The 25,766-nt window shown below is 48.9% G+C and overlaps 1 protein-coding gene across 1 annotated transcript in view; it reads left to right on the forward strand.

Annotated features, from left to right (window-relative positions):
• The window catches only part of MYO16 (myosin XVI), a 532,176-nt gene that overhangs the window by 421,107 nt on the left and 85,303 nt on the right, over positions 1-25,766 (forward strand). Inside the window, 1 exon segment of the mRNA XM_021065905.1 lies at positions 16,670-16,769. Coding sequence (XP_020921564.1) covers positions 16,670-16,769 — 100 coding nt within the window.

Here is a 25,766-nt window from a genome sequence, read left to right on the forward strand (position 1 = left end):
ATCAAAAAATGTATTGCTACGATGTATGCCAAAGTGTGTTCTGCCTCTTTTCCTCTAGGAGTTTTATGGTATCTGGTAGTTAGGTTTTAGTAAACATGACCTTAGCTAAAGTTAAAAGGGATGGAACTTCAGTGGACTGAAAAGACGGATGTGGGGGGAAATAGCACCGCTTAGTGACTATAATGCTGGGACTGCAGGCGGGTGAGAATGGGAGGTGACTTGTACAGGTTCATTACTCAGGGAAGAAACGAAAAGGAGAGCAGGTGTCAAAGGGAAGCAGTGAGTTGGGTTGGACACAGTGAGTTCAGGTACCACGATGTGCCAAGGCAGAGAAGGCCAATAAGCTGTTGGATGTGAGAAAGTTCTGGCAGAAGATGTATATTGGAATGTCACTAGATTATGGTCTGGGTTGTAGATGAAAACCAGAGGGGGCAGCGTCAGAAAAGCCACAAGAAGGACTTCCTGCTGTGGCTCAGTGGGCCAAGGATCCACTGTTGTCTCTGCAGTGGCACAGGTTCAATCCTTGGCCCGGCACGTTGGGCTAAGGATCTAGTGTTGCCGCAGCTATGGCATAGGTCGTAGCTGTGGCTCAGATCTGTTCCCTGGCCCGGGGACATCCATGTGCTGCTGGTGGTGCTGCCAAAAAAGCAAAAAGCAAAGGAAAGCCTTGAGAGTAGGAAGCCTGTGGAAACGGTGACCAAAAGAGTTTCTGCAGCAGAGAGAACGCTCACCCGTGGTCATGGTCACTGTGTCTCTGTGCCAGATGGTGAGTTACCGAGGGGGATGGGGGAAGAAAGGGTGTGTGAACTGAGGTGGGAGGGAGAGTCGAGAACCTTCAGAAGATAGAAGTAGAAGAGGACAAACAAGAAGGGCAACGACGGGGGTGGGGGAGGGGGTTCCAGAGCTCCGTGGCCTCCAAGGAGAACTGTCAGGCGGGTCACCCTGTCGTGGGGCCAGAAACATCGCCAAGGATGGCGTGGGTGAGCAAGACACTCTGCTTAAATGCTCTCTAAGGGCAAGTTCCTTAGAAACGTCTGGAGTGTACAGATATGGCACTCGGCAGCTGGCAGGGAGGACAGCACATGAGGTTTCTCCAGGGCACCAGCGTCTCCCTGGATATCTGCAGCAGTCCGTGCAAAGTCTGGGGATTCAACCGAAGTCGGAGCCCAGCCCTTTGTCCTTGCCCAGCGTGGGCCTGGGGTCGTCAAGCAGCACACGTCTTCCTAGAGCAGCGCGTTTATCATGCCGGACGTAGACACGGGGCTGGAGTTAATCCATTGCTCCGTGGCCCCTGAAGTTGACCCACTCAGCCGTCCTGTTTTGAGATGATCTTTGGATCGTTTCAAAACGGTTTTAAATAAACCAGCCACTGGCTTCTTTTAATATCGTCCATCTGAAGGTGTTCAAGAAGATACGTTTGAAGAAGCATGCGTCAAGTTTTTTTCAGCCATCCAGTGAGTAAGCAGCAAGGGTGCCGTTAGGTACCAGCGGCACCCAGTTCTTATTCTCTCTTCCAAAACTTGCCGACGCGCACTCGCACCTCGGTGTGCACCACTGGCCTGGAGAAGGAAGGTCATTGCCACTTCCCCGTAACGACCACATCTGCCCCCTTTGCTTGGGCCTGATGCACTGAGGCCACCGGTGTGTCTTTGCTGCTACGGAGTGGCTTTGTGCAAAGCCGGGCAATGAATTCCGCCTCAGAGATGGTGACCAGGTGCCAGTTAGACAAAAATGGAATAAAACTAAGAAATGAGTGACGGCGAATTGGCTGTGTTTTTCCCTGATGGCTGGTAGGCTTTGTGAAGCTAGTCACCATTTATATTGGGTGATGGTCACCAGGAAAACAATGTCTCTGAGTTATTATTAAAATGATATTAAATGTTAAATAATATCATTTAAGTATATTTGCTTTATAACTAGATATGCTTACACATAAGCAGAATAGATTTAATCATAGTAGCATACAAAACAGTATTTTAATAGCCATTAAAACTTTATTTTCTCCCACGTCCTCTCATGTCTCTTTTCGTCCCATCCTTCCTTCGTCACTCAGCTATCGCTCACGGTATGTTCTCAACATACCAGATACTGTGCGGTCTTTTAGGGACAAAAACATGGAATTCACAGACTGTTCTCCTCCGTCTCAGACGCTAGGGAGCTGGAAGGTGGCATGAGAGGGACCAGCTGGAAGAGGATGCAGGCGTGTCTAGACCAGGCAGGATGGGTGTCCAGGGAAGGGCTTCTGGAGTAGATGACACTGAGCCAAGTCTCGAGGACCACGTAGAATGAACCCAGATAAGAAATACAACAGCCGTCCACACAACAGGTGCAGAAGCAGAGCAGCGAGGGAGAAAAGGGAGTTCTGAACCGTTCACAGGGCAGGAGTGCGTGAGCCTGACGGCTGTGAGAGGTTAACTGGGCAAACTCGGAGCGAGGGCAGCATCAGGAAGCCTGTACAGACCTGGGGCCGTGTGCTGAAGTGGAGAGTCCCTGAAAAATGCCGAGAAAAACGGCGTGAGAATTTGACAAGATGGGGCAAAGAGGGTGCTTTTAAGAGTCTTTCGATTCCAGCCACTGAGAAAGAAGCATTCGGGGCTTTACGGAGAAGACTCCGTTGAGAAGCAGAGGACATAAACGTAGAGGTGCTTAGGATGTGAAGTGATCCACACGTGCTGATGGACCAGCCTTCCCTGGCTCCGGGCTTCCAGTAGGGAGGCGGGTGATGGGAGACTCCAGCTGGGAGCACTGGGGCAGGAGAGTGTGTGCCACATGTTGGGCTTAAGGTGTGTGTGGGGGGTCCCGCCAGCTGTCCAGGAAGTGTGGGTTCAGGAATGTGGTTATTGTGTCTTATATACACACAAGTTTTAAAACATTCACTTTAAGGGATTGTTATAGCCTTGAGTGTTTTTGTTGTTGTTGTTGTTTGGTTGTTTTTTTTTTTTTCTTTTTTTGTCTTTTTAGGGCCGCACCTACAGCAAATGGACGTTCCCAGGCTAGGAGTCCAATCAGAGCTGTAGCTGCTGGCCTCCACCAGAGCCACAGGAATGCCAGATCCTTAACCTACTGAGTGAGGCCAGGGATCGAACCCGCAACCTCACAGATACTAGTCAGGTTCTTAACCCCACTGAGCCACAATGGGAACCCCTGGCCTTGGGGGTTTGGGGGTGACTTAGGAAGACACTCCAGGATAGGCCAGAAGCCAGTGCTGACAAGCGCATGCTCTGATGAGAAGGGTGGAGAGAGGAGGTGTCTAAGGGAGGCAGAGATGCTGTGGCACAGGTGAGAGGCGGATGCAAAGATCGGGAGGGCAACCAGGAGAAGGCTCTTTCCAGGAGGGAGACGTCGGGTCTCAGAGGCCAAAGAAAGACCACATCACATGAACACAGAAGGCGTGACACGAGGAAGAAGCCCTGAAATGCAGTCTTGGATCTGACCGCATAGAACCAGTCAGCTCCCGTGACGTGTGACGTTTCCATAACGTGACCACACAAAAGTGGCAACTGGATGGGAGAGGCTGGCAACGGTACTGGGATGAAGACGTGAACTGGGTGATTACGGCTAGGATGCCCGCCCACCCTTCTGCTCATGACTGGTTTCCACGTCACGTTGTGTTATAGTAAAGTTTTCAAAAAGGTGAAATCAGAACCATCACACAAATGTGTTTGTAAACACATCCCAGCGATTTTCTTCAGGTCCTTAGGGAAGGAGGAAACGAAGAAGATGTTAAAAGCAGGTTTGATCTACAAGTGAGGAATTGATTTGCAGAGGTGACATTCTCTGCAGGGGGAAGAGGTATTTGCGCTGCCCTGACAGACGTCACTTGCGTTGCCTTGGGTGGAAATTATCTGCATTATCTGTTTTCTGTAGCTCAAGCTCTGCCACTGCAGAGCTGCACAAGAGCTTAGTCAAAAGCCATCAGAGATGACACCCCTTTCGAATCGGGGACGTGCCAAGGGTCTCGTGGACATGTCCAGCCTTCTTTAGAGGACACCCAAAGGCGAGACCTCGTCTTGTTCCAGTGCCAAGCAGAGCGTTGTACACATGTTCCTCTCAGTGGCAATGGTCAGAGCAATGGTGTAGGAGCTGGAGACAGTAGGAACCAGAGCTTTAAGGGTGTGCCCTGCCCCAGGCGTGTGGAGTGTTACTGGGCATGTTATGAATTCTTTAGGGTTCCCTTAATCCTAGCTTTAATCGTGCCTTTCTCCGAGGGAAAGCTTTGATCGTTAGAGCCATCAGAACCCAACGTGGGTGATAACATACTTACGTTTCCAAGATCTCTCCAGTATCGTGCATCCTTTATCATTTGGACCTATCCAGCCAATATTTTCAAATAGTGATGGTAAGCCATCAAGATTTAATAGGCACAAGTGATGTTTCCGCAAGCTCTGAGTGTCCTAGATTCTAATTCCTTTTTTCCTTTTTAAAAAGACGCCTGTTGAAGTACTGCTGATTTACGGTGTTGTGTTCTAGATCCTAATCCTTCGTTTAGCTCCCCTTCACGACTGTCAAAGCACCCCTCCAATTGTTGGAGAGTGACATATGTGGATTCAAAGTGTCTCGTTGAAGAGGAGAGATGTTAGATGTTAAATTTACCATTTTTGATCCTATGTTCTTAAAAATGGGCATTTCTTGCCTTTCTTGGCTCAAGGTGACAGCTCCGTTAGCTGACATTAAGGTTTACTACTGCTGATTTTTCATGACTCACCACCAGACAAATGTCAGTTTTGTCTTTTTTTGTCTCTTTTTATGCAATGTTTAAAGGTTATCTTCCATTTACAGTTAGTGCAAAATATTGGCTGCATTCCCCGTGTTGCCTGTCTTAGACCCATGAGTTTGCACATCCCACCCCCCCACTCCCATCTTGCCCCTCCGCCACCACTGGTAACACTAGCTTGTTCTCTAGATCTGCTGCGAGCCTGCTTCTTTCGTTACATTCACTAATTTGTTTACTTGTTTGATTCCACATAAAAGGGATATCGCAGTATTTGTCTTTCTCTGTCTGACTTATTTCACTCAGCGTGATGCCTTCCAGGCCACCCATGTCACTGCACGTGGCCAGATGTCATTCTTTTCTATGACTCAGTAATATTCCATCGTATAGATGGACCTCATATTCTTTATCCATTCCTCTGGCAGCTGTAAGTAGTGCTACCATGAGCCTTGGAGTGCATGTGAATTAGTGCTTCAGTGTTTTTCAGATATGTACCAAGATTGGAATTGGGTCGTGTGGTAGTTCTGTTTTCAGTTTTTGGAGAAACTGCCATACTGTTTTCCACAATGGCTGCACCAGTTTGCATCCCCACCAACAGTGTGCAGGGTCCCCCTTTCTCTCCATCCTTACTAACGTTTGTTATTTGAGGTCTTTTTGGTGCGAGGTGATAGCTCACTGTGGTTTTGATGTGCTGTTTTCTCGTGATCAGCGATATTGAGCATCTTGTCATATGTGCCTGTTGGCCACGTGCGTTTCCTCTTTGGAAAATTATAATTATTGGTTGACTGTATTGTAAAATTAATAGTTTTCGTGTGGTATTTACATGCAATGGAATATTATTCAGCCTTAAAAAATGAAGGAGATTCTGCCATTTGTGACCATATGGATGGACTTGGAGGTCATTATGCCAAGTGAAATGAGCCAGATCCAGAAAGACAAATACTGTATGACCTGATTTCTGTGTGGGTCTACAGTAGGGAAACGTGTAGAAGCAGGGGCGGAAGGGTGGTTGCCAGAGGATGGGGGAGGGGAGAACAGGGAGAAGATTGTCTAGGGTGCAAAGTTTTAGTTCTGCAAGATGAATGAGCACTACGGGCCCACTGTACAGCGGCGCGCCTGGAGTGAAACGGTACAGTTTCATAATCTTCAACTTTTGGTAGGAGAGTAAGTGTTACAGAAGTATTCTTATCACAAATAGATAAGTCAACGAATAAGAATAAAGCAGACAACAGGAGGCATTTGGAGGTGATGGCTACGTTTATGGCTCTGAGGGTGCAGATGGTTCACTGTGTTTTTTCTTTTTTTTTTTTTTTTTTTTTTTTTAGGCGTGGCTCTGAGGGTGCAGATGGTTCACGGGAACTCCAATAAAGCAGTTTTTAAATAATTAATAGTTTCCAAAATTAGCAAATGTAATTGGGTTCAAATACTAAACCCTGAGTCTTTGTTCAGTTCTTGTCACACGCCTTCAAAAGTAGATGTTCAGGAGTTCCCGTCGTGGCGCAGTGGTTAACGAATCCGACTAGGAACCATGAGGTTGCGGGTTCGGTCCTAGCCCTTGCTCAGTGGGTTAACGATCCGGCGTTGCCGTGAGCTGTGGTATAGGTTGCAGACTCGGCTCGGATCCTGCGTTGCTGTGGCTCTGGCGTAGGCCGGTAGCTGCAGCTCCGATTCGACCCCTAGCCTGGGAACCTCCATATGCCATGGGAGCGGCCCAAAGAAATAGCAAAAAGACAAAAAAAAAAAGTAGATGTTCAGAAGCAAGATTCAGGAGTTCCCGTTATGGCTCAGTGGATTAAGAACCTGACGCGGCGTCCATGAGGATGCAGGTTCAATCCCTGGCCTTGATCAGCGGGTTAAGGATCCAGTGTTGCTGCGAGCTGTGGCGTAGGTCTCAGATGTGCGTCGGATCTGGCGTTGCTGTGTCTGTGGTGCAGGTTGCAGGTGTAAGTTGGATTCTGAGTTGCTGTGGCCGTGGTGTAGGCTGGTAGCTGCAGATTCGATTCAACCCCTAGTCTGGGAACTTTCATATGCCACAGGTGTGACCCTAAAAAGATAAAAAAGAAGAAGAAAAAGCAGAACGTTTTATCCCTGCGGAAATGATGGGATCTAGTTTCAGTGCCAGGCTGCTCCTTTGGCGATCCTAATAATTTTATTCTTCTTCATGATTTGCTGACCAATGCTGAGCACAGTGGTATTTGAACAGCAGCTTCGTATGTTTGTAAGTAACTCAGTTCCATATCTGAATGAGGCATAAACGTATTGAAATAATAAAATAACTGGCATTAGCCATGAACCACCAATCTCCATAAAGAATGGTTAGCTATTTGCAAGGAAAAGAAATGCCTTCTCTGTTCAGTAGGACAGCGAAAGACCTCCAACAAATACATCGGTCCTGCTTGGTTTCCTGTCCCTGCTCAAGGGTAGGAGGTCAGGGAGTTCCCGTGGTGGCGCAGTGGTTAACGAATCTGACTAGGAACCATGAGGTTGTGGGTTCGATCCCTGCCCTTGCTCAGTGGGTTAAAGATCCGGCGTTGCCGTGAGCTGTGGTGTAGGTCGCAGACGCGGCTCGGATCCCGCGTTGCTGTGGCTCTGGTGTAGGCTGGTGGCTACAGCTCCGATTAGACCCCTAGCCTGGGAACCTCCATATGCCGCGGGATCGGCCCAAGACATGGCAAAAAGACAAAAAAAAAGACAAAAAAAAAAAAAAAAAAGCGTAGGAGGTCGGACGGACCCTGGCGAGTGTTTGGTTTAGGAGCACATAGCTTCTGGAATGGGGTCATTTTGCTTAAACCACAAAGCCTAGCGAGGTCTCTTATTTAGGCCGAAACGACCAATGATCGTCTGTTCTTTTCAGTTTAAGGCAACAGGCTGTTCTTGTACCTGATGAACACAGGTTATGGCTCAGCCAGAAAAGTCTGCAAAGCGTGGAGGAGAAAGGACGAACAGAACAGTCGCCTGAGCCTCACACCCCTGGCGCCCCGCATGCTCCCGGGCGTGCGGCACGAGAGCCGAAAACAGCAGGCGTGGTCCCTCGCCCCACAGGCAGCCTCCCGGGAGGACCCGGTTTTAAATGGCCCCGCAGTAGATGGCCCTGGAGTGCTGTGCCTGCCTGGATGGGGTTTCCATCTGTAAAAACATCCTGGGGACAGCAGTAGAAGAAGCACAAGCCTGGCCCCCCAACGAGGCTGCCAGCGAAGTGCAGCTTGGTGTGTATTTCAGACCAGGAGGCGCCTCGTTCAGTGGTTCACGGTCACCCCCCACTGAGTAACGGGGTTGCTGTTACGCTGCCCAAGGGAAGTGCAAGGGAGGGCGGGGCCCGAGCCCAGAGAGCCTGTGAGCACCGTGGTGTAAGTCCCAGGCGGGTGCTCTGAGTTCATTTTTTGTCGGCACCGTGATACCAAGGTTGAATTTGACCTTCTGTATTACTGAGCTCCCGTGTTGTCTGGGATGAGAGCCTCTGGCTTCATAACAGGAAGCATCTGAAGAAAAGCCACGCTGTCCTCCCTCTGCCCGGGGCCCCGGGAGATGCTTCCGAGGAGGTGGCGGTGGCGAAAGCGGGCAGGGGTGTGGTCCTTCATGCCCGCTGCCCTCGCCGTGCTGGCCATTCATGGGAGGTGGCCAGTTGGCACGTTAGCATTATAGCCAAAAATGAAAAAAAGCACACGCTCCTTCAGGTGAACTCACCAGACACCATCCCGGGGATTTGGGGTGGAGGGTCCAAGGGCTCTGCCGAGGCCCCTCCGTCGGTCCAGTAATTAGGGCCAGACCCCCTCACTCCTCTGCCTTATCTCCTTCCTCTCGCCTCTGGGTGTCCCCCAGCAGCGATGTCAAAGGCAGACGTTGCGTTTGGATTTTGCATGTTGTCGTTTCAGGGCCTTAGGAGACAAATGTGTGATCAGTGTGGCTGTGATGACATTCACATAACACCACAGTAACGGGATTAAAATAATAGTAATGAAAGCGGAATGGGGGAGACGGAGACTGCGACCTTGACGCAGAAGACTTCCAGGCAGTAGCGTGGATCCGAGCTTTTCCCGCCTCTTGTCTTACTCAGCGTTCTCCTTTATACATTGTTCTGTGCGACGGTTGCTTTATCCTTTCAAGTTCAAAAACAAAAGGGGCACATGCCTGACAGCTCAGGCGGTAAAACCCAGACAAACCTGCAAGCCTAGATGGAGTTTCTAAACCTTGAGAGTCGTGGAAGTAGAGAAAGCATGGGCACACTTAGCACAAGAGATTTTTGTTGAACTAGATGGGTTTTGGACAACTTTATCCAAAAATCTTTCTCTCTTTGTTTTTCGCATCCTCTTCTTTAAAAGGAAAAAAAAGTGGTCCCCCCTTTCGTTGAAAAGCACTTCTGCAAATCCTCTCCCCGTGTCTCACTTGTCTTTCTGATCCACCGCCCAGCCTCCATGTTGAAATAGATTTTATTTCTCTCTCAAGCCCACTTGTGCTCCTTTTTCTTCGTACTTCTCACTATTTGCATGACACGTGTCAGCTCCCGTTGCTAGGCAGCTGTTACGCTCAACCCACCACTCAGCATTCCGAATATGCTGGAAAGTAGCCCCAGATAGCCAGAAAATCGCCCTTCCGCACCTGCACTGTGTTTACTGGGAGAGCAGGAGTGTGGGGATAAAATGGGGATCCAGGCGAGTCTACAGAACCCGTGACACACCTTCCTGGCTAACCCGAGGGAGGCGGCTACGTTTGTGCTACATGCCGGGTAGAGGAGCCACGCAGGGCCCTGCGGGAAAGTGTCAAGGGGGGGATTAGGCGGGAAACTGCATCCTCACCCTCGCAGAGAGGGAAACTTACGGATGAGATAACCTGGGGAGAAACAGACATACCCCAATATAAGCACGAATAAAGTGTAGGATGTGTAGATTTTTCTGGAAGTGTCCCCTGGAAGATGTTTCTGTTCTTTCTTGCCTCTGAAAAACAAAACAACCCCAACCTTGGCTTGGTTTTCCTTCACCCTTAAGCTATTGGTCTTTTATTTGTCTCGTGAGCCACCAGAGCCCAGCCTTGTGCTCTGCCACCAGCTGCTAATGTCTTGATGCTTCAGGATTCTGGTTTCTTCTGGGCATTGTCCCCAGGCACAAAGCTAGCAGCCCCTTGTGAGGGCTGACACGCAACAGCCAGTGCCCCTGACTCCATCGGCAAGTGTGCCTTCCCTGGCCACCCCAGCCCACCTGCCCCTCCCTCCCCGCCAGCCTTCACCTGCTGCATCTCCTCATTCCCCCGGATGGAGAGCTTCCCTCACGGTCCATTTTCCTCGTGCTTATCCAGGACTTTCTGGGTGATAAGGAGGTTAATGGGAATCCTCAAACAATCCTTTCCCTGTTCTTAACCAAGCAATTAAAATATGTCCAGAATGAGGTAAATGTCAGCAAGCCTTCAAATAAGAAAACCACATTGCTTCCGAGATATTATTTTGGCCCCTAAAAAGGCATGTTTTATATCGGAGCGTATGCAGTGAAATTAGGACACAGCTCGGTGACCAGTGTATTGCTTGGCACAGAAGCTTGCTGGTAAGTGGTGCTCAAAGGATGTTTGCTGAATAGATTTCAATAGTAAGGGGTTTTGGAACTGAAACTTTCACAGCAGAATTCTTTTTTTTTTTTTTTAAGCATTAGCGTAATATATATGCCTTGTATTTTTCTAGGGCAGTGATTGTCCAATTTCATGAGTTAAGAGTCACTGCACTGTTGAAACTGACTTCTACAGTCATGGCATAAGCTTTGCTAACCTCTAGGATGGTGAGGGATCGACTCTCCAAAGTCTCCTTAAAACTGGAAGGAGCAACGGTCTTTGAAAAGAGAAATACCGACTTCCTACTTTCCTTGGGTTCTACTTCACAGTTCTTTGTTCTTCTTTTTTGGGGAGGGAACTGCAGCAGATGGAAGCTCCTGGGCCAGGGATCGAATCTGAGCTGCCGCTGCAGCCTACACCACAGCTGCAGCAACGCAGGATCCCTAAACCAATGCAGGGGGCCAGGGATGGAACCCCTGCCCCGAGAGAGACAATGCTGGACTTTGTAAAGTATGGTCACATCTGTTCCTATTTTATGGCCGTCAGAGTCTCAGTCCATGAGGGCACTGAGGAGAGTTTTCATACTTGAATCCTTGAAGTAGAAGAAGCACTTGATGATGAGTGTGTGTGTTATAGAATTTTTTAGTGACTGTCATAGAACTTGCCATGAAACCCCACAATTTATGGTGGCCATTTAAGATGCAGACCAGCAAGAAGGAGGCATCAGAAGTCGTCAGAGACATGCTCACGAGAGAAGCCAGGCAAATGGAGCATCTAACACAGTTTCGGGTTTTACCCCTGAGTCTTCTACACGGTAACACAAGTAGACCCAGTTCCCTAAATAGTCGGTGCTGTCCTGTCCAATCAGGCAGAAGGATGTGGCGGAGAAGAAACTGACCCCAGGCGAGTGACGGACAGCCAGGAGGCACTAACTCTGGTTTGGGGGGTTGGCTGACCTTTGGTCCCTACCTCCTTTGAGGGTTTCGCCTCCACCCCCCTTTTTCTGGTTCTCCTCACTTGCGCTGCTGATTTCCTCCTGTTTATGCAGCATCGGCCCACGAAAGTGACTACCCTCCCCCAATGCCCCCATCTCGGGGACTGTCCGCCTGGTCCTCGGTCTCCCAGGGCAGGAAACGTGGGCTCACCCTCTCCTCCCTTTGCGTGTTCATCAGTGCACCGGGAAACCCTATTGGCTCTGCCTCAAATACGGACAGAGTTCAACCAGTTCCCCCACCTCCGTCGCTTCTGTCCTGGGCTCTGGGGAAGGGCCTCTGGATAGTGTCCCCAGCCCCCCACTTCTTCTCTCCGCCCACCCTCAGCCTGGCAGCCTCATGATTCTTCCAGTGTCAAGATATGTGACTTGTCTGCTCAAGCCCTGCTCCCATACAATTTTTTAAATTTGTATATGAACTTTATTTTTTTATCATGATTTTTGTTTTTTCCATTATGGCTGGTTTACAGTGTTCTGTTAGTTTTCTACTGTACAGTGTGGTGACCCGGTTACACATACATGTATAGATTCATCATAAGTGATTAGACACAGTTCCCAGTGCTACACAGCAGGATCTCATTGCCCACCCATTCCAAATGCAAGTCTGCATCCATTAACCCCAGGCTCCCAGACCACCCCACTCCCGTCTCCTCCCCCTTGGCAACCATGAGTCTGTTCTCCAAGTCCATGATGTTCTTTTCTGTGGAAAGGTTCATTTGTGCCATATATTAGCATCCAGATATAAGTGATATCATAGGGTATTTGTCTCTCTTTCTGACTTACTTCACTCAGTATGAGAGTCTCTGGTTCCATTCATGTTGCTGCAGATGGCATTATTTCATTCTTTTTTATGGCTGAGTAGTATTCCATTGTGTATATAGACCACGTCTTCCTAATCCAATCATCTGTCGATGGACACTTAGGTTGTTTCCATGTCCTGGCTATTGTGAATAGTGGTGCCATGAACATGCGGGTGCGTGCGTCTTTTTCAAGGAGTGTTTTGTCCGGATATATGCCTGAGAGTGGGGTTGCTGGGTCATATGGTAGTTCTCTGTGTAGATTTCTAAGGCACCTCCATACTGTTCTCCATAGTGGTTGTACCAGCTTACATTCCGACTAACAGTGCAGGAGGGTTCCCTTTTCCCCACAACCCCTCCAGCATTTGTTATTTGTGGACTTATTCACGGTGGCCATTCTGACAGGTGTGAGGTGGTATCTCATAGTCGTTTTGATTTGCATTTCTCTGATAATCAGTGATGCTGAGCATTTTTTCATGTGCTTGTTGACCATCTGTATCTCTTCTTTGGAGAAATGTCTATTCAGGTCCTTTGCCCATTTTTTAAATTGGGTTGTTGGCTTTCTTGCTGTTGAGTTGTGTGCGTTGTTACCTGGGATTCAGGGCAGGTGACAGCCTGGAGACAGGGAACTGCAGTGGATGAGGTGACCTCCTCTTGGACAGCAGAGGCCGGGAGGGTGTGGGAACGAGAGCAGAGAGGTCCCTTCTCCGGTCACGTCTGTGCCCAGGACCCTGCGCAGCCCCAGGCTCAGGAAGGCTCTTGCCACTGGGTCTGAGATGGAAGTTTCTGGGAGATTGTGCTTTTGAGCAGTGATGGACCAGTGACACCACCAAGAGTTGACAGTCACATTCCAAAAGACAAGATGTTTTTAATTACGCTAAAATAGAGTACCTCACCCTGTCTAAGATGACATCTTTGTCTTTTTGGTTGAAATGTCAGAATTATACCATTTTAAGTGTCAAAAGAACAATATAAAATGAGGGGAAAAAGGCATCAAATGTGAAGATTTTTGTTCTGACTTGTTCATACTGTATTCAGATACTTGAATTATGTCAATTCACTTCTCGGGGATAATTAGCCACGTTCCAGAATGAGACAATTATAAAAGAACAAAAAGATAATTTGAGTGATTTCATTTCATTGTGCAACTCCGGGTAAATGGTGAAATGCGATGATTTTCCCGAGTGTTTGAATGAGTGTGTCTTTCGTTATGAGTGCAGTTTGCTGTGAAAGAGGCCCAGTCAGCTGAAGGTCAGGGAGCCAGGAACTTTTGTCCCCGCGTGTCCCATAGGTTCATGGTCCCTCTGGGGTCTGCCATTTCTGTCCTTCACGCTCAGCCCTAACTCTCTTCACCCTGGCACCACCAGCCAGGGCCCGGTCTCCTTCCTGCCCACCTGGACCATGGCCATGGTGGTAGCGGCCTTGCCTCTGGAGTCAGGTGGCCCCAGGTTCCATTCCAGCTCAGCTGCTGTAACCATCTGTGTCAGATCCCTGGGCTGCTAACAAAGTACCACATGCCAGGGGGCTCAGAACACGGAAATGTACTCTCTCAAGGCTCTGGAGGCCGGAAACCCCAAATCACGGTGTGGACAGGGCCCTGCCCCGCTGAGACTTGGGGTGGTAGAGTCTCCTCTCCTCCATCTAGCTTCTGGCAGTGGCCCTGCATCCTCGTCCCTGTCACTGCATCTCCACAGCCATCTTCACGTGGCCTCCTCCCCGCCCCTGTTTCTTCCTCCAAGGACACAGTCGTGCTGGCTCCGGGCCCACCCTAATGACCTCACCCCAACGGCATCACGTCTTCCAAGACTCCACGTCCAACTCACTTATCTTTTTGTGGGGGGGGCACCATTCCGCGTCACTGGTGGGATGAACTTGGACCTTGGGCAAGTGACAATTTCGGGGACCATCTGCTTCTCAGCATCAGTAGACGGTTTCCATCTAGGGCCCCTCACCTTCGAGGTGCGTGTGAAGTGACATACGAAAATCCCTTGCACGCCTTCCGGGTTCAAGAAGTGCGACTTCCCATCCCCCACCCCCAGCCCCATTTCTTGACCACCCCCCCGCAACTATTCACACTTCCTGGGCGCCTGGGCCAGCCAGCAGCCACCAGGTGAGGTGTAGAGGTGACCTGGTGCCCTGGGGAAGCTCACACACGTTGGGGACAGATGCGAATTAAACTCGTGTGTTTAACATAACGTAGAATTTGTGTCTCGCACCCGGGGAAGCACATGCAGTCCTGAGAGAGAGGAGAGTGACCTCTCCGTGTCCTGTCGAGGCCCTCGGGGCAGATTTGCTGCACAGTTAGCACCTGCATGTGGGTGTAGATCCCAGCGCAGCTCCTTCCCTCTGCAGACCGAGCGCTGGCATCAGCTGTCGGCCCTGGACCCCTCCAGCGCTGTGGCACGCAATCCCTGTCTGTCCACCGGGGTCCTGGCGTCTTGTAGGGAAGCCCAGCCCTTTCAGGCGGTCCCTCCACGGCCCCTGCACGCTTTCTTCCCGTCCCTGGCCTTCCAGACACTTAGCCCATCACACCCACTGCCTCTGCCCCCCTCCACCCGGAAACACCCTCTTCTCTCCTGCAGCACCACAATAGGACCTATTAAAAAAAATGAGGACAAGGGTTTGATCCTCGGCCTCGTTCAGTGGGTTAAGAATCTGGCGTCTCCGTGAGCTGTGGTGTAGGTCACAGATGTGGCTCAGATCTGGCGTGGCTGTGGCAGCTCTGATTCAACCCCCATTCTGGGAACTTCCATATACCGTGGGTACAGCCCTAAAACATATATATATAGTATAAAATGTATTTTATAAATTATATATATATAAATAATAGAGAGAGAGACACAAAGTTCAGTGCCTACTGGTAGAAAATCATATTCTCTTATAAAAAGACAAAAACCAAAAAGCACCACTGACTGTTTCCGTCTTGCGTAGATCATTTCAGACCATTGATCGTGATCAGGCAAGGCTCTGGCCCCCATTTCCCATTCAGTCCCTGTCGCTATTTTACTCCCTTCTGGCTCCTGAGTTGATATATGAGCAAAAATCTCTGTGTGAGAAGGAAGAGTTGTTGCTGCCGCTGGCGTGTGTGTGGTGTCTGACCCGTGGCTAGCAAGATTCCGGCAGTTCTCAACTCAGGACAAATCAGATCATGAGTTTGGGGTGACGAGGCTAAAAGGATTTTAGAAAGGAAATGAACGTCTCATAGGTATATTTTCTCAGTGTTTATGCGATACACCAGACCCGAGGCTCCTGCAGTACTGCCTGCCCCCGCCCCCTGCTGGGCACCTCCTTTTCCCATGGAACTTGCAGACATAAGGGAGCGCTGTGGCCCCAGCGGGCCGTGCCTGACTCTCCCTGTGTTTGAGTGGGGGAGGCTGGTGAGCGAGGCTCGGAGGCCGTGCACCTGCACGGCCTTCCTTCGCTGCCCTCAGCAAACAAAGACTCATTTTAGAAGAGGCCAAACTGACCGCAGCCAACTTTAGCTGAAAAGAGAAGATATTTTAAAGAAAGCAGCAGAAAACCTGGGCGATTTAATTTTGGGCATTGAGTTCCCAGGCAGCCCACCGTGAGACTTAAGCACGGGAGGCACTCAAATGCCGAGACAGAGCCTTTTCCCTTCCTTCTGTCTCTCTCCTTCCTCCCTCCCCCTCCTGCCCTGCCCCTCTCCCCCCATCCCCCCTTCTCCCATTCCTCTTGCTTCTTCCCTCCTTCTTCAGTTTTGCTCCTGTGTCAGGTTTAATGGTAAGCGCAAAGGGAAATTTCACATAGATTTTTTAAAATGGGTCATATAATTTTGAAAGGCATTTTTTAGAAACCCCTAGGAAAAAACCCCCTGAGATAGCCATGAATTTCAGCCAGGAAGTAAAATGTAATTATTCAGAGGAACTTTCCCCAAACTAAAATGTCCTTCTAGGAGATTTAAAACATTCAGTATCTACTGTCTGGGGAGGAGGGCTCTCTGGCTCTGCCGTAAATAAAACTGTGGGGTGTCTCCTTTATTATAGGTTCTGATCGTACCTAGATTCACTGTCCAGTGCTAGTAAAAAATGTTAGAATGTCTTTAAAGGTGTATGTTAAGAGTATTCAAAAAATTTAGAACGAATCGATTCCTTTTCTTTCTCTTCAAACATCCCCTTGATAAATGGTTTGCGTCACTTCACTTCATGCATCATATTAAACATGCATTAGAGGGTTGAAAAATATATTTGGCTCCTTTAGAAAATCATTTTCTGTGTAAAGGATAAAGGCTCTTTCATGGTAGCTTGGTGTTAAATGCACGATGGATAGAGATTTGGGGGCTTCTTGGGATAAAGTCAGAATCGGGGAGGGAGTTCCACTCGTGGCTCAGCGGGTTAAGAATGTCTCGGTAGGTACACGGGTTTGATCCCTGGCCTCACTCAGTGGGTTGAGGATAGCATTGCTGTGAGCTGTGGTGTAGGCCAGTAGCCGCAGCTCCAGTTCAACCCCTAGAACTTCTATAGGCTGCAGGTGTGGCTGTAAAAAGAAAATAAAAATAATACGTCAACGAAAAGCATAGGGGAAAATCTGAGAAACGGGTAACGGAGGCAGCCCTGTCGAAGATACTCATTTGCTGGACCAGTTCAGTCATGGCTTTTCTCTCCCCGCTGTTTTCTGCAGGTACAAGCCCTTGGCCGAGACCCTCCCCGGGGGGACGATGCTGTCGGCGGAGGAGAAGTGCCAGCTGGCTCTCCAGCAGTGCAAGCTACCGGGCTGGCAGGTTGGTGACCCACAAGCTCGACCAGGGCAGTTTAGGGTTTTCTGGAGCTGAGCTGAGTCATCCTGGGGAGCTGCCAGTGTCGCCCTGGCAGAAACAAATTGCTGAGATGCGTTTGGCGAGAAGAAAGGCTAAGGGAACTCCCTAGAAACACATGGGTCTTTCTGATTCACTGGTTTCAGCAGAAATACAGGACACAGGAGGCCCAGAGGCTCCATGTAGGGCCCCTGGAGGCCTTCCTGAAGCCCCGGTCAGTCTCCCCCCATCTCAGAGCCCAGCGCGGGCACCAAAGCTGTCGGAAGGGTCTCAAAGGTAACAGAAGCCAATGCGGAGCCTGGGGCCTCGGGGCACCTCATGGGTGTCCTTTAGGCCCCGCCTCCCAGGCCCCCAAGCCTGTTTGGGCTCCTTCTCCCCATTTCTCTTTGTGCTGCTTGTCACCAGCACATGCTGCAAATGTCACTGCCTGTTCAACATCCTTTAGTGGCAAAGGCTTCCCGACTGTAAGCACTTAATTATGTTGTCATCCCTGTGCTGCCCCGGGGCCTCCTGGCAGAGGGACGGCGGGGCTGCCAGAAGGAGGAGGTACCAGGAGACAGAACACCTACCGGGCGGACTCCCCCCGGAAACACGAGGGCGCAGCGCGGATTTTGATTCATCCCTTTAGCCCCGCAGCGCCATCAGGAGGAGGGTTAGGAAGACGAATTTGAGACATGCAAGGACTGAGAAGGTAAGATTAGAGCCACAAAGGGAAACAGCACGGCCCATGACACCTGGACTTCCTGGAAGTTTCTAGCTATAAAACATCCGAAAATGCATAGATGATGAAGAGTGCGGTGGCTAATATTAGCTTTGGCGAACGTAACAATTGCCAGAAAGCAGACTTAAATCTTGGTCTTTAAAAAGGATGGGGAGACAGACCGTCTCCAGGTGAGAAAGTATGACAGTTGATGAGGCCGAACATGAGCGCTTTACTGCAGAAATGACACGAACGGAAGGCTCCGAGTTGCTGATGTGTCTGAAAGTGGCCTAAAACAGGGGCAAAAATCTGGACTGATCCGAGCACCCTCTCTGGTCCATGGCGGAGAACCAAGAACCCTGGATCTGAGCAGCCGTGAGTAAGAGCTGAATCACCAGTGCCGCCTGCTCTCCTTTATTTTCTTTCCCCCCTTTCTTTCCCTTTTTAAACTAATAATGGAGCTGAACGGTAACTAGCAGGCTGTAGGAGGCCGCTCACCCAGCCCGTGGTAGTGAGGGGGGCACATCTGTGCCAAAAGGCTGGATGAAAAAAGGGAGAGGAAGGAGGAGTTGCTAACAGAGAATGATGTCAGCTGTAACCTCCCTGGAGTCCGGGACGCGGGACCTGTGGTCACATACAGAATCGTGAGACAAGTGCGTCGGGGACGGAAGTGACTTCAGCTGACTCACTGTGAGAGCTTTTAGGTCGGCGTTTGAAGAGTTGTGACTCATGAATATTGAACACCGAGAGTTTCTCGTGGCGTGTTGGTCTTGAGAAAACACTCACAGATAAGGATCATTTCTTGGGGTTGAGAAAGAAGCTTGAGTTGTGGCGAAAAAGTGAGGGAATCTGGATTCATTCTTCCTCCAAGAGAGTGGTGGCACCGGCCACACCCGCCCACCTGCTGGTCCTCTGCTCCCCTGTGTAGAGTGTGGGCTCCCCTGGCAGGGCCGAGGGGACAAACCAGGGCTGCCTTGGCAGCCGTCACCGCCCCCGGAGCCTGCTGGGCTGGGGCACTTGAACTTGGCAGCTGGGCACGGGAGGGCACCAAAGCCCACAGTGCGACTTGGACAGAAGCCTCCAAATAGAAAACTCCTGTTATTACCCTAGTTTATTTTCCCTCACATCTTCTCTCCCTGAAGGAGGCCAAGGTCTAAGAGACAAAGGAAAAAAGAAATATCTTCATTTGCTGGCGTGTTGTGTGCCTCCACGGTGGCTCGTTCAGAAGCACGGCTTTCTTCAGCCTCTCCAAGATGCCACCTTTCACATACTTCATGCCGTAAGACAACGCGTTGACTTCGCGGAAATAAAGCTTATTCATGTGTCACTCTTGTGCTAGTCAGACAGCAAGTGAATGTTTAAAAAAATCATTTATTTCTGACCTAGACAGTCCGATGCCTTCGTTTCCAAAGCATTCATTTGACGTGTTGCTCTGGTGCCGGCAGAATGGTTACCTCTCTCTTCGGGAGGTTAGTGTTAGTGAGGACAGGAGCTGTTCGAAGCAAGAGCCTCGTCCTCATGGATGCTTCTTGCACCTGCAGCCTGACGTACGTTTCTCTGTTCCGTAGGTGGCCGTGAATAGGGGGCTTTCCTTCTGTTTCAGATGAGGAGAGAGACACCTGCCCTTCTGGGTGTTTGCTCGCGGTTCCGTGTGAGCTGTTGACTTTACATGGTCTTTTGGGTTTGGCGTTAGTGTGGAAGGCACTGGATTTTCTAATGGTTCGTAAAGCATGATTCTTCTCATCCTTGGCATCTGTTACAGCTGTTCAGAGGGCTTTTTCGCTTTGAGTTAAACCTCTTAACAGCTCCATGCAGAAGAAGGAAGGTAGGCAGCGAACAGTGATAAGCTCATCTCAGGTATGAGGAAGCTGAGCTTTCAAGATGGACATGCTGATCCAAACACGAGGTTGGGGCCCATGCTTAGTTTCGGTGGGACGGCCCCTTGGCTGGGACCGGCCCAGGTCTCCTGTGCTGCGCTCTTTCCAACTGCACTCACCTCGATCTCTATCTCTTAACGCAGCCATCGAAAGATTCCAGAACTTGAAAGGCGTAGATGATGCGTCGCAGCCTGGGCTTTGATCAAAGGCACTCTTAGGGTCCTTTGTGAGTCAGAGCAGATTACTTCCTGTAGTTAGAGGCTTTTTTAAGTTTCTCATTCACCTGGTAGACAGGGCAAACCGGCTGGCGGACTCTCACCAGCATCCTTCTTGCCGAGCTGTCAGCCCACTGACCCTTAGAGAGCCAGGGCTTCTGGAGGCCAGGCCCTGACTTCATCTTGCAAAGAAAAGGGGGGGGGCAGAGAAGAGGGAGGAGAGGAGGAACTGGACTCCAGGGAAGGAGCGTTTGACTCTGTCCTGTGTTTAATGCCCGCTCTAGCCTGAGAGCTGAGACTTGGATGCTCAGGCACCCAGAGGAGACAGCAGGGGTGGGAACCATTCCCGGTGAAGAGCCCAGCCTGGGGGGCGGGGGAGTTGCTGACCTCACGGTCCCTGCTGAGCAAAGGCCAGCGGAGAGCATCCTGCTGCCATGTTTGGCAGCTCCCCCCGCTGGCTGGTCGCCCTCCCTATCCTGGGCCTGCTCCCATCCTGAGGTTGCCTGCTCTGCGTAGTTGCTGCCTGTCCCTCCTCCACCCGCGCATAAGCTCAACAGAGAAGACTGCAGATGCCCAGTCTGCTGCTGTGTCTCCAGCACAGGGGACAGAGAAGGACAATACATATCTGCTGTGCCAACGAATGAGTCTTCGTCAGTAAGAAACCCTCAGAACTCCAGGCCAAACTATAATTCAGAGAGATCCAGGCACCCACACGGTACCAGCAGCGCGAGTCACAATCGCCAAGACATGGAAACAACCCAACTGTCCATCAGCAGATGAGTGGATTAAGAAAGCGTGGTGTATATACACAGTGCACTACCACTCAGCCATAAAAGAGAACAAAACAGTGCCACTTGCAGCAACGTGAACGGAATTAGAGATGCTCATAGGAGGTGAAGCAAGTCAGAAAGAGAAAGACAACTACCATATGATATCACTTACATGTGGAGTCTAAAATATGGCACAAATGAACCCAGCTACAAAACAGAGACAGACTCACAGACACAGAGAGCAGACTTGTGGTTGCCAAGGGGGAGGAGGAGGGAGTGGGGTGGATGGGAGTTTAGGCTGGAAGATGCCAACTGCGGCAGTTACGCTGGATGAGCAATGAGGTCCTGCGTACAGCGCAGGAACCGCATCCAACCACTTGTGATGGAACGTGATGGAGAACAATATCGGAAAGGGAGTGTATGTAAACGGGTGACTGGGTCACTCCGCTGTCAGCAGAAATGGACACAACGTTGTGAATCAACCATAATTTTAAAGAGGAAGCCCCCCCCCCAAACCTCCTCTGTGCTTTATGTACAAATATACATAGACACACACGAGTCTTTAAAATCTGGCATAAATTCGCAACAACCTAGCAGTGCTAGTATCTGGGGATTTGTCTCAAGATGAGAGTCAAATGGAATTTTAGCTTCTATCTATCTTGAGAAAGTCACTGTATTTTCACACATTACTTCTGTAATTAAAAATGTTTCTTAAAATTTGTCACCGCTACATAAATACAATTGAAGCCGAATATTATGTAGGTTCAAATGAATTATTTTAAGCATTTATGAAAAAACGGTAAAGCACGGTGACTGCATTCTCCAAGGCATGTTTGTCTCCAAATCGTGGTTGACCTACTGTGCAGTTAACACCACGGGCTCGCACTTCTCCAAAGACGCTTCATGTGATTTAAATCGGTCACCACGAGTTTTGACAAAACCAAGACCCTGGCATCATTTCCTCTACATGCTCAGCACCGCACCTGTCACGGAAGGTGGTTTTATTTTGTCCCGAGGTGAAGGAAAGTCACGAGGTCGTGATGGCTAGAAGGACACCTTGTTTGGTAGTGGTTTCTTGTTCGGGTTAATGAAATGACTTATTTTAAAAAGACACTGGACAAGCCAGAGCTTTATCCTTATCTCAAGGCAGAATTTAAATAAGTGGTTCAAAAAGGAATAGAAGGTTCTGGAAATGATTTTTTGTTGTTGTTGTCTTTTTTTTATTTTGATTTATTTTATTTTTTAGGGCCATATCTGCAGCATATGGAGGTTCTCAGGCTAGGAGTCGGATTGGAGCTACAGCCGCCAGTCTACACCACAGCCACGCAATGCCAGATCTGGGCCACATCTGTGACCTATACCACAGCCCACGGCAACGCTGGATCCTTAACCCACTGAGTGAGGCCAGGGATCGAACCCACAACCTTGCGGTTCTTGGATTTGTTTCTGCTGCGCCACAACGGGAACTCCAGTTCTGGAAGTGATTTGAGTGGACGCTACATGACCAGCTGCCAGGCCGGCGTTCCGTCTCACCAGAGGTTTTTTTTTTGTTTTCAACTGCCTTCAAGGCAAAAGTCACAGCTTTTAATTTTTTTATTAATTTTTTTAATTGTTATTTCCCCAATACAATTTTTTCCTACTGTACAGCATGGTGCCCCAGTTACACATACATGTACACATTCTATTTGCTCCCATTATCAGGCTCCATCATAAGTGTCCAGACAGACACTTATCCCAGTGCTACACAGCAGGATCTCATTGCTCATCCATTCCAAAGGCAATAGTCTGCAGCTATGAACCCCCAGCTCCCCAACCACCCCACTCCCTCCTCCCCCGCCTTGGCAACCACGAGTCTCTTCTCCAAGTCCCTGACTTTCTTTTCTGTGGAAGGATTATTTTTAATTCATGCAGCAAAGAGGCTGTGGAATCCTTCATTTATGGGGGGAAACAAATTCCAAATAGTTTGACAGCAAGTGAATAAGTCATTAGTTCTCAACCTTGGACTATTTGGGATTTTGAAAATGACCCGGGTATTTCATGTATTTAAGTAGAGACGTTTTAAATTCAGTCCTGCTTTAAGGTTGCTGTGAAAATAATCCCTACAAGGGATTTATCAAACCCTTTCGGTTCCGATCCCCCAAAAGCCGGAGACCAGGGCCTGCAGGCACTTTGGCGCCCGTGGAACATGCCCGTTATGTCATTTATGTAAAGGGGAACTTTTGAAACTAATTCGAAGTGGAAAAATAAATGGTATAATCTGACTTTCACACATTTTATATGAATCGACTGGTTCGAGCATGCTTTCTTCTGTGTGGTTATTTGAGTGCTATATTCATTTTAAAGCCATCTGGAGGGCTGACTAATAGAGAAACAAATCTGTCAGGGCCCGTGCTCGAGGTGTCAGGGGAGCGGCTCCTGGGCGCAGCACCGAGGGGCCTGGGGGACGGCCAGCCCCCACCCAGGAGGGCTTCACAATTTATGTGTCACTGTCGTTGCGGACAGATGGCTAGACCTTTGGGTGGGGCAGCTTTGTGGACAAGTGAAGAAGAGCATTCCAAGTGGGCTCCTGGGAGCAGGTGATTGTGGCACCTGCTGCAGAACGTTCTGGAAGGAGGAATTTACAGGATAACTTTAGAGAGATTTCACATTTCTCTCCTACTGTAAGGACAAGGAGTCAGATGCAAGAAGGCTTCCTCTGGTGATTCACTCAAGATAGTACAGATAGGAAGTGAGACGCGAAATTAGAACTTTATCTCAGCTACCCACATAATATGATACTCCCCTGTGTGCGTGTGTGTGTGTGTGTGTGTGTGTGTGTGTGTGAGAGAGAGAGAGAGAGAGATCGGAAATAAATAACAAAAGGCAAAGCCCATTTTTAATGAAATATGCTTTTCCTGTTTGTGTTTATTCACTAACCAAAATTAAAAAAAAAAAACCCACAATCATTATTTTCGTTATCATCATCCTCTAATGTAATTTTCCAGGAATGGCCTAGATTTCATTGCCTGTCTTTCTAAAATATACGGTCTTGGATGGCTTCACGCTCACAGTGCTGAGAATTGCAAGATGAACATTTACCATAACATTAAACAAAATCAGTTGGATGAAGGATTTATTAGTTCATTAATCTAAAATAGTCCAGGAGAGAAAAGATAATAAAAGTAAGAGCAAAAAAATGTTAAACTTTTAAGAACTCTTCCACTTTCTTCACATCTTCTAAGAAAAAGCAATCGTATTAGGGCCCCTGGCTCTTATTAATACAATAAATTAATGATTTAAAGCCTGTGTTTTATTACTCAAGGAGCACTTCATAAATCAACATTAAGTACAAGGGAGAAAAAAGCCTCTAAAATTATTCTTTCTCTCACATTCCTCCTCTTTCTCTCTGGCTTTGTTAGTGATGCTGAAAATAATAAAAATTGGGGATCTAAGAGTATCTCTTGGTAGCATGTGCATCATAACTAGGAATTACTATATATAGACACATACATTTAGTTCCTTTTTTCTCTTGTACAGAATATAGACACATCTATCTGAATATGATTTTGTTATAAAAGTGTTCAGTATTCATAAGAAATTTGAAAATAGATAAAATTAAAGAAGAAAATACAGATCATCCATAAGTGAACTGCCTAGAGAAAAACTACTCTAAATGCTTGGTGTGTACGCACTAACTCAGTTTTTGTGGGGTTTTTTGTTTTTTAATTCCTATTTTTATTTTTTGCTTTTTAGGCCCAACCGGCCGCACGTGGAAGCTCTCAGTCTAGGGGTTGAATCGGAGCCGCGGCTCCCTGCCTATGGCACAGCCACTGCCATGTGGGCTCCAAGTCACACCTGTGAGCTACACCACAGCTCACGGAGACACTGGACCCCGAACCCACCTCCCCATGGATGCTAGTCGGGTTCGTTTCAGCTGAGCCACAACAGGAACTCCTCTCACTCGGTTTTTAAAATAATATTACAGATGTTTGATTTTTGCACCTTGCGTCTCCCTTTTTTACTCTGAACTTTATTGAGGGCAAACATTATGTCTCCTTTTTTCTCATATATTTTCATGCACACGCGTGTGTGTATGTGTGTGTGTGTTTCACGATAACGTCCCCTGGGGTCTGGGTTACCATAGACACTCAAGCAGTGTTTGTTGAATGAATGAATGAGCACACCTCCTACCTATCATCACAGGTTCCTTTGGGATTGCAAATACCCACAATCAAGTCTCTCCGATACGTGTGGTAGTTTCTTTCTTAAAGTGACTTTCGGCTCGTGAAGCAAAAGGCTTAGTGTCGTATCTGGCACTCAGCAATCGCTAAGTGAAAGCTGAACGTCTACTCCTCATCCAGTTTTCATGTCCTAGAAATCCAGCCGCTTTCCTCCGACTCCAAGTCTGTGGATTGAGCAAGCGATGGGTGTTCATTGAGCTCCATTTGTAGGCTGAGGTTACACAAGGCAGTCGCGATGCAACGTTAGAGAGGGGTGGCCTGTCCCCCCGCTCAGGGCTGACAGTCTAGTCTGGGGGGATGGGGTGGGAGCACAGGCAGGACATGAATAAGTCATTCCAGGCGAGGACCTGTGCTCCCTCTCTGGGAGGGAAGAAGCTCGGATCCCGGGATGGCAGAACCACAGGGTCCCTTGCTGAGAGGAGCGGGCATCAAAACCGCCCAGGTTCAGGCTGAGGTCTGGGGCCTGGAAGGAGCCAGTCATGTGACAGCGCAGGAAGCAGGTGGGGCGAGCAGAGGGCGCCCACCCACGGGAGGGGAGGCCAGCAGAGAACTGCTGGAAGCAGGACAGCGGAGCCTGGAGCCTCCACGGGGAGATGGGAGAGGCCTCGCTGTAGGGCGGTGCCTCTCCGCGAGGTCATTTCACTGTGGCCTCCCCCCATCCCGGGAGAAAAATGAATGAGGGGGTAGACCTGGGAGACGAAAAAGATCTTGGCTGTCGCCGTGGTTCATGGTCCTTCAGGGACCCATCTTCCCGACAACCTGCGATTTTTGTTTTGTTTTGTTTTTTATTTATTTTATTTATTTATTTTCTGCTGTACAGCATGGGGACCAAGTTACACTTACCTGTATACATTTTTTTCCCCACCCTTTGTTCTGTTACGATGTAAGTATCTAGACATAGTTCTCAATGCTACTCAGCAGGATCTCATTGTAAATCCATTCCACGTTGCGTCCAATAACCCCAAGCTCCCTGTCCCTCCCTGTCCCTCCCTGTCCCTCCCTCTCCCCCCAGGCAGCATACAAGTCTATTCTCCAAGTCCAGGATTTTCTTTTCTGTGGAAAGGTTCATTTGTATTGTATATTAGATTCCAGCTATAAGTGATATCATATGTATTTGTCTTTCTCTTTCTGACTTATTTCACTCAGTACAGAGTCTCTAGTTCCATTCATGTTGCTGTAAAT

This window comes from Sus scrofa, chromosome 11, assembly GCF_000003025.6.
Source record: "Sus scrofa isolate TJ Tabasco breed Duroc chromosome 11, Sscrofa11.1, whole genome shotgun sequence".
Taxonomy (NCBI): Eukaryota; Metazoa; Chordata; class Mammalia; order Artiodactyla; family Suidae; genus Sus; species Sus scrofa.